At 29.1% G+C, this 10,126-nt stretch overlaps 1 protein-coding gene across 2 annotated transcripts in view; it reads right to left on the reverse strand.

Moving 5' to 3' along the window:
- LOC100167498 (protein argonaute-2) overlaps positions 1-10,126 on the reverse strand; it is a 38,621-nt gene that overhangs the window by 4,668 nt on the left and 23,827 nt on the right. For both annotated transcript variants that reach the window (XM_001944817.3, XM_016806709.2), the window contains 5 exons: positions 7,093-7,338; positions 5,244-5,356; positions 4,967-5,169; positions 3,825-3,984; positions 412-499 (listed from right to left, as the gene is read on the reverse strand). In XM_001944817.3, coding sequence (XP_001944852.2) covers positions 412-499; positions 3,825-3,984; positions 4,967-5,169; positions 5,244-5,356; positions 7,093-7,338 — 810 coding nt within the window. The remainder of the gene's footprint in view (positions 1-411; positions 500-3,824; positions 3,985-4,966; positions 5,170-5,243; positions 5,357-7,092; positions 7,339-10,126) is intronic.

Below are 10,126 nucleotides of genomic sequence, written 5' to 3' on the forward strand. Positions count from 1 at the left end.
ACTAACTATTAATTAATTATAAAAAGAAATCTTAGAAATAAGAATTAATTTTATCGTCTAGTTTTTAAAAAATTACTATTTTAGTTTACCAACTTTAAATATAAAAGTTGCAGTTACGATATATATATATATATATGTAAGCTAAGTATCATAATACTGAGCTCTGTTAAGATTTCTTTAGTAAATATTAATAATTGCTATTTATACATAGTAGATGGCAGATGCAATGCCCTTAAAAATCCTAATGTTCTAAATTAATTGGATAAATGGTAATTTACAGTTACATAAATCGTTTAAGGTTTTTTTTTTTTTTTATAGATTTCTAAATTTAACTACTACTATAAATGTATAATTTATAATAACTGTTATTTAGATTATCAATCTAATAGCATGAATTTAAATTAAACTTACAGCAGCAACTGAAGGAATAGTAGTCTGTTCAGGAGATGGATGTGTCACATCAGCTCCAAAAATAATTGCTCCCTCCATACTAGGTGGGCTAAATCATAAATAATGTTATTTGATAAGACCTAATATGCAATATTTATTTAGAGGTGAAGCTTTCATTAGATTCAATTGTTTAGTGATCACTTAAAAATATATTGTATCCATTTGTTAAACATTACGCCAAAAAAAAAAAGGATCAAGTATAATTTATAATATATTTATGCCCACCAGGAGTTATAAAAATGTTTATGAGCTGAAGAATTATTATTAGTTAACAAAATATATTTACTATTTAGTATTTGATTTAAGATTCTAATAGCAGAGCGATATATTTATCGTACATTGTCGATATATATATATATATTGTACACATTTACAATGATATGTTGTAATATGAATAATATGTTGTTGTTACGATTACATAGCAATTTTTTTTCTGATGATTTTGCATGATGGTTGCGTAGCAACAAAAAAAAATATATAGATATTTGTGTGCATTGCAGTAGGTATGAAAACACAAAATTGCTTCTGAATAAAAAAAGATTGAGAATGTAATATAAGGTTATAAATTAAAAAATTAAATGAATAAATTTAAACAATATATATGCACAATTTTTTCTCTAACAATTTTAGTTAATATGTTGTAATTATTGGGCAGACATAGTAAGAAACGTGTAGTCAATTTTTAAAAATTCAATATTACACTTTGCTTTGTAGATATTTTTTTCTGAATCGACAGGTGGCACTGATATGGCTATTTCCTTTGATAATACATACTGGATCGAGCTATAGGTATATCACATGTATTCTGCACCTGAAGCCGATTTGGTCAGCCCTGGTGAATTTATTGTGCATGCATCAGAAATGAAAAAGATAGAGCAGGACGGAGTAACATATAGCTGCAATATTTTTTAAATCATAGCTTTATCCAGTATATTTTATAGTTAAATTTTAGTCCGTGGTATTATCTAAGCGACTATCTCCTTCTTAATAGGGCGCTACCACGATTTAAGATAGTATGGTTGCCCAACGAGCTATGATAAGACGGCATTGGATTTAAATCGGACCCCGGGCACTAGCACTTCTAGTGGACTATTTTATAATTTATAATATAATATGATCATTATACAGGGTCTTCCAAATTTCGGTCTTTTGTCACACGAAATTTGGAACACTCTGTATATATTTTTATTGTATATAGGTATAACATAACAATTTTTATTAGTTTTAATTTGAACCAATATGAGCGCTGTATGCGGGGGTCCCCGTAGATCACGTGACTTTTCGATTCAAACCGTATGCCGTGTGATAACATTTTTCTAATGGGTCGATGGGCAACCATACTATCTTAAATCGTGGGCGCTACACAGATATTTGTTGTATCAGTCTTAAGTGTGTAACATACCAAATTTACTCTCAGCAGATTACCTTTAGCTCCATCAGTTTAAAAATGAGAGTCAATCGGCCTATTATGAAACTTGATTGTAAAGAACATTGTCTGAGTTTGAATATGTGGGGGATTTTTTATGACAATTCAATTTTTAATTTACGGTATATAATAAACGCCAAACTTGCAAGAAAATTGAACTATCATAAAAAAAAAACCACCTACAAACATGGATAATGTTCTAATCGTCAAGTATCGTACTAGGTCAAAACATTTTTTGGGGGCATTATTTAAATTGTTGACCTATTTCTCATATGACTTAAAACTTAAAATCTTAAAAAATTGACTTAATAGAAATATAAATAATTTTCATTTTAAACTATAACACCAGGTAATTACCTGTTTTTAAATTATTCAAGGCTGAAATTTATCTTTATGTCACATGAACCAATTAGCCAATTTAATTGCATACAACTTTGATTAGAGTATTCAACAAAATTGTCTATCATTTAAATGAAACTTACGCTAGTTTTTATTCATTTTCACCTTGCTTCCAACGTCCCTACAGTCGTCATCAGAAATTTACACCCTTAGGTACCAATATTTCCTCGACTCTGGATGAACTAGGACATCAAGTAAAACACATTTACAACGCCAAAGACAAAAATAAACGTCCCCTTCCACTTTTCTTTGTGGAGATTTACCCGAATGAAAAAAACGAGGACATTCACAATATTAAGTCATTGCTTAATACCAAAGTGGTTATCGAAAAACCCCACAAAAAGTGCCATAGCCTTTTCACAATGTCATAAATGCCAAGCGTTTGGCCATACGCAAAACTATTGCAATCACGCTTCCTGCTGCGTAAAATGTGGTGCGGAACATCATACCAACGAGTGCACCTAGGACCCAAAAAGTCCTGTCAAGTGTGCACTTTGCTCAAGGACCATACGGCAAACTTCAGGGGATGCCCAGTTTTCAAAATAGCGCCAAAAAAAATAAGACCCTCAATAAAGCACCTTCAGTCAAAGTTCCAGAGTCAACCCATCATTCCAGTCCGAAATCTTAAGTTGAAGCCACTAGGGTTCAAGATTCATCCACAGTCCACAGATCACACTTCTGTCATACTATCTAATTTTATTACTAACCTCAACTCTCTAATCAGTCCACTAATTACTCTCCTCTCCTCAGTTCTTAACGCACTAATCCCCAAAGTTTCCTTATCTCCATAGTTATTTTTGTAAAATTATCCTCATTATAACATAATACTCTATCTAAGGTTATTATACGTATAGTTTATACCTCACTAATGTTTTAAATACCTATCCCGATATTAAATCTTTGTATCTATCTAATTAAAATTAGGTAGTTATGTTTCTTATCTCATGTTTACCCAATTTGTAATAACATTAAATAATAATTGTTGAGCAATAATGGTTTTAAACTGAATGCTAATAATAATAATAAAAAAAAGAATATTTATCTATCCTGATGATGAAGTACAGATTTCTATACTATATAGTAAGTAAGAAATTAGTACGTACTATTAGTACAAGATATAACAAAATTTTTAAACTGTAAGGTTAGTGTCTCTCGGTTCAATTTTTTTCCCAACCATATTATCTTAAAATTAAACTACATTGAATTATTAAAATAATATCACAAAATAAAATTCGAGGATTACACTAAGGGTAGTTTCTGTGCAATGCCAGATTATCAAGACTGCTATATATTAAAATTGGCTAGCTAGTAATACTTACATAATAATTTAAAATGTTAATTTATGGTTATAGAAATAAGGAAATAGTACAACGTGGCTTGTTTTTGTATTAAACAATCTGTTTACATCATATTGGCATACAACAAGTAGGTACAATATAGTAATTAAATATTTAATTTATATTATTGGTGGTCTGCACAAAAGCAATATTTTACTAATGTGGCCCAGAAGAAAACTATGCTGGGCATCACTAATCTAGTATATTATTACCTGCTTCTGATGGCAAGAGTATGATTGATTCCGTTCAATTTTGAGTTTATTTTTAGTAGAATATTAGAAGATGTTGATGTATTCATTCTAAACATAGTCTTGGATTTAATGCATTGTGTAAGAATACCAACTTCCAATTCTGATTTTTGCTTAACAGAAGCTAAAACAAAATTAAGTTAAATTGATATTAAAATTATAAAAATAATAATACATATTATAATTTCTTTGAAATGCTAGGTACCGGTTTGGTATAGCCCCACTGGGGCGATTGAAAACATTATAGCCCCGCCACACAAATTTGTTATCTCCCTGCCATCCATAATAATAAATACATTGTATAAATATAAAATAATAATATCATCATTAAAAAAAAATGTTTAGACTTGTGTTTACAAATCTTTAAAATTAATTTTATTATAATATATGAAACACAAACATATACCTACTGTGATGTTTGATCGGTATATAGTTTTGATTATTTGTGATAAACACCTATGGAAAGTACCTAATAATAATGGTATGTTTTTTCCTTTGAATTATTAAATTAATAAATATCAATAAATAAACTCATATAATGGAGATACCAAACCGGATGGGCTATAATAAACCAGTACCAAAAATTGAAAATGATTTCATCAAACCTATTTAACATTTTAATATAAGTAAAAATAATGTTTATATACCAGACATTTTTTATGTTTAATTTAAATTTAAAGAATAAATTCTATCACAAATTTGTTAGCAATAAGATAATTTTAGATTCTGAGCGGAGCAAAATAATGTATTGGTTTTACAATGATGTGCGTTGCGTAAGCATGCTTCGATTTTTGAGATCAGCATCTTTTCTGGTAAAAAATTAACCTAGTTGGTACTTTTGAGAGGTCAAAATTGAAAATTCCAAGTAGTTTTAGAGTGTTGAGAAAAACTACGGACATATTACAAAAAAACCGCTAAAAATGGGATTTTAATTTCTAACGCTTTGTTCATCACCATAGCAACGAATAAAAAATAATAATGTTATAAAGACTACACTAACCGCTCAGAAACATTTTTCTTATATAATGGTTTATTATTGTATTCAAATATAACACATCCATTACAACTACTGTACAGCAGCTGTCCACCTCTTTTTTATTACTCACCATAAATTCCTGCAGGATAATCTGGAATAACAACCACAATCAATTCTGTATTGCAAGCTTTTTGCTTTGTAAAAACGTTCCCTATAGAGGTTTTTATATCAGCCAAACTACTCCTTGGCAAAAAAATATTGATCACAGGATCCATTGGGCTCATAACAACATTCAAGTCTCTAGCACTCATCATCAAACTTTTTTCAAAGTTTCTAAAATAAAATAATAATATATAATTAGTCAAAAGTAATTTTTGAGAAATAAGACACAATAACAATAATTATACTTTATGCTTGCAATATTAGTACGTTGGTCTAGATTCAATACAACCCATTTGTTAATATGTACTGCTTTAGAAAATCTATCAGGTCTCCAAACACCAGCTCTTGGTTTAGTTTCCTGAAAAATATAAAAATAATATATTTATGGTTTATAACTGTTCTTGTAGTAGTATTCTTGATTGGTAATAATAACAATCATTATAATAATTATTATAATAACATTATTGTCACTTTATAGGAGCTCTAAAAGTACTCTATACATCAGTAGTTCTCAACCAATATATGGTATAATACTGTGTTGTCAGACAAATTTTTTTATAGTTGTGCGTGTTCAAAATATAAATAATATATGACATTATTATGGAGATATGATGTGATGGTAAAAACCACAAATAAAATAAATTGTGAAGTTAGTCTCAATCTTAAATTACATACAGGTTAACTCCTTTTTTTTTTCGTTATGTTAGTATTTTTATGCTCTTTGTGTTGGTAAATTCTGATTCCACTAACACGTTGAGCATAAAAATATCTACATTAGATAAGAAAAATTCCAAAAAATGTAAATTCTTAGTATTTTGAACTCAAAACACGATATTTCCAAAAATCGAGCATTTTGAAGTTTTTCGATTATAACTTACAAATTAAGTTTGAGCGATTTTTTGGTTTAGTACTATCCAATTAAGCAAGCAAAAATTTCACATTTTGAAAAAAAAATTCCAAAAAACCTTTTGGTAGCTAAACTGCATTTATGCCAAACTTAAAGTTGTACTTTTGGATTTAAATTGTGATATTTTTGTGTACCTACTCAGAAATGTCTGATCTATAAACATTAAACTGTAATAAAAATTATTTAACTAATCATAATATTAATGACAATAATTGTTAATCAATGTGCCATTACTATGTCTACTTATTCAGAGTATTTAAACTTAACCTGGATTCCCATATTGAATTAATCATTCATTAATATAGAAATACAACGTTGACCATAACTTACAAATAAAGTTTGAGCAAAGACAAATTTGATGTTTTATTTTAGATATTAATTTTCCTTTTGTGTAACCTATCAAATTGTATATTATAAAAGACTATTAAATATAAAATTATGTAAATATCAATATTACCAAAGGAATAGAGATAGAATATTATTCAAAATGTGTTTTTGCATGCTAAATTTGATTGTACTTAAAAAAAAAAATGCTTAACTTAATTTGTAAGTTATAGTCAAAAAACTTCAAAATGATCGATTTTTAGAAGATTAGTGTTTTTGAGTTTAAAATACTAAGAAATTTGAATTTTTCCTTATGAAATTTTATGCTCAACATTTTGGTGGAATAAGAACTTACCTATCTAACTTACTTTTTTTGTTATTGTAAATAAGATAGGTAAATTCTGATTTCACCAACACGTTGAGTGTAAAAATATTAACTTTCGAAAAAAAAAGTTTGAAAAAATTGTTTGAGAAGTAAACTACATTTGTTCCTAAAGTTTTAATACGTATACCACTACATAGAATTATTTAAAGAATCAATCTTCTTAGCGCTCCCGACGAATAACTCCTGCATTAAATGTCATCAAAATATTATGCACTTTGACGCCAAGTACCTTACCATATTATCTACATCATGCTTAAAACATTGCATTCCCATAGATATCAAAGTTGATATTTTCAAAACTATCAATAGGTTAATTGAAACAAATAGTTATTAATTTTATCATAACTAATTTAATAAAAATAATTACTATTAGAAGGATAGAAACATTGAATTAAAATTAAAATTTGCTATCAATCAACTTTAAAAAAGTCTAAGCTGTTAATACTTATATAACTATAGTATTTATTTTAAAGTTAACCTTATTTTGAGCATAAGCTAAAGAAGGTTGATCCAAAACTCTTGCTGGTATTGAAGCAAAATGTTCTTTAACTTCAATACCAAAGTCTTTCAATACAGGATCTTTGTTGTATGCAATGTCTCTGATGCAATTTTCAATAGTTTGTCGTCGTTCTCCAGGAGGTCGAGCTGCATTCTTCACCATGGCCGCAGTTTGAATTTCAGATAATTTTTTCAAACGCAATTGTCCTTTTTGAACATGGCACAGCTAAAAAAATGTATTGAAAAATATAATTTACGAATAAATGCTTTAAAAAAAAAAAACAACAAAATTTAAAAACCATTGGATTATGAACTATTATGTATAAAGTATTAACTATTAGCAGTGTTGGGTAAATTATTTTTGAAAAGTAATAAAATAACGTTACTCGTTACAATAAATATTTGTATTTTAATTGCATACGCATTTTTATCACGTTACTTTACTTTTTCATTTAAAAAGTAAGGAGTTACAAATAACGTTACTTTTCTTAAAAAATAACTACGAAAGCAGTACATAACGACTAATAAGTAGGTAGTAGTCACATTGTTTATGCCTTAAGGGGGATTGGTGACGGTGATTTCCTGTCTTTGTTTAACACACGCGCAACATAAGAATTTAGACGTATTTTACTATTTTTGTCCAACGTACCGATTGATATAGTGAAGCGATAAAAATTCTGAAAACAAATTTGAATTTGTCGTCAAGTCTACTTGAGATCGGTCAGTCCACATATTTAGAGGTTAAGAGACTCTAACCTAATACCAGCTAGTATTTAGGTATACTAAAAATATTCTAAATATATTTATAATCAATCATATAGGTTATAGGTATGATTTTTAATTGCAGCATATAAATACATAGTAAATGGTTATATACCTAGCTACAACACTCCATTGTGTTGGGAGGGTTAAGTTTTGAAGATAATTTTAAAAATAATTAAACATTTAAACTGTATGTACCTATACTTACAATAAAAACGTAAAGCTCATCGCATATACTACATTTACATTTTATAATTCATAAGATTAAACCATTTTTCCATTTTTAATGACTAAATAACTAATATAGGTACCGTTGTAGACTGTAGAGTATATATTTCATTTATATTACAATCATGAATATTATTCATGATGCATATTGCACTTGCACATATGCAATATGTTGTAACATTATATAATATATTAATTATACTTTAAGTTTTAACATTACAATGAGTAAGTTATTTGGGCTAAATTTGGTTATTATGACTTACCCCCTTCCCGTGTCTCAAGACGGTTGAAAATTTGCCATATAATTTAACTCAAAAACCATAGTACTTAGCGAAAAAATGTATAGAAGGTTAATTATTTTAGTATTTCTCATAAAAAATATTTTACAAAATTTGTTGTAAGTCTGTTATTTTCCAAGAAAAATAGTAAAGTACAAAATATTTTATTTATTTTGCAAAATAGATTTTTTACATTTATTCAAGTGTATTTGATAAAATATTAAAAATACAGTAAAATTTCTTTAAAAATAAAATAAAATAAAAATTCTTGAAAAAAATGTAATTTGTACTAACTAAATTTATGTAAATTAGGCAAATCATATAGAAGTTATTATAAAATTGTATTTTAATTATCCCATTTTATTATAAGTTTGTTTTTAAACTCACGACTGAATCCCGGGTATTGCTTCCTATAATCTTGAAAAATTTTTTTTTTTTTCCAGTTTATAACCGACGACGTCGCGGGAATTGCTTTCGCATAACCGCCGCGGCGCCGCCAACGTTTATTGACAAACAACACACCGGCCGATGGCCAAAATGATGGTTAGGCGGGACAAATCCCTCCTAACCCCCTCACAATGGTCATTACGTTTTTTTTTTTTTTTACAAATATACATTTTATTTTATGGTTCGGTGATTCGTGTTGGCAGGCTGACCAGAGTCCGCCGCCCTGTTTAACTCGTTCTTAGCTCCTTTTCACGAGCCGACCGTAGTCCGCCGCTCTGCACGGAAAAAAATATTTGGTAAGATTAACCATTTTTAAAGTTAGTTCTAACTCGGATGTCCTCCGCTTCCGGTATGTTCTAGATCCCTCCCGTGGTGTCACAAGTGGGGGATGAAGAACGTGGTCGGTGACACCTCCGACGTTTCGCTGTTGCAACTCGAGGGTAAGACTGACCGTTCTTCATCGTGGTCCATTGTGGCTCAGGCTGGAGCTTGCCGCGCTCTTCGCCTGTTCGTTGCTGCTCTGTGATAGGCCTGGTCTTCTCGTTCGTCGTCTTCCTTTGTCGACATAATGGATTCGATCATGGCGATCAGCTCATTTCGATTTGTCCTTGATTGGAGCAGCAAACGTTGTCTGGCGATGGTTTCCTCCGGCAGGTCAACCAGCAAGGGTCCGCACAGGATTTCCTTGACGTCAGCTGCATTTGGGGGTCTTCTGAGTATCTCGGTCATGCGAGCACGGTCATCGAGCCATCTCGGACATGCGAACACCGTGTGTTCAACCGTGTCGTCTGGGTCCAAGGCTGGGCATTAACGAGTTAAAAAGTTAAAGTTAAGTTAAAAAGTTAAGTTACTTTTAACTAAGTTACTTAACGAGTTACTTTTTTTTAAGAAGTAACTTCTATCTTAACGAATTACTTTGTTTTTAAAGTAACTTATAACTTAACTCGTTAATTCATTTTATAATCACGTTAAATTATATACTTTTATAATTAATTTGATTATTAATATTTAGTTCATAGTTGGTAATAACAAAGTAAAATTTAAAAGTTTTACCATCACTTTGGAAAACTTTTAGGTAAAAAAATAAAATATACAAATAATTTAATTATTTTGTTGGATTTCATAATATATAAGTACTTACAACAAAATACATTTTTTTAAGATATAAAGACCTACATTATAATATTATGTTATTTGTAGATCTTTAACATGAGTGTAAATGGTGTAATTATAAGTTTTATATGAAAAAAAAAGTAAATTATTTTTAACTAAGTTAAGTTACTTATTTTTTCCAACTAA

The sequence above is a fragment of the Acyrthosiphon pisum genome, chromosome A1, assembly GCF_005508785.2.
Source record: "Acyrthosiphon pisum isolate AL4f chromosome A1, pea_aphid_22Mar2018_4r6ur, whole genome shotgun sequence".
Lineage (NCBI taxonomy): Eukaryota > Metazoa > Arthropoda > Insecta > Hemiptera > Aphididae > Acyrthosiphon > Acyrthosiphon pisum.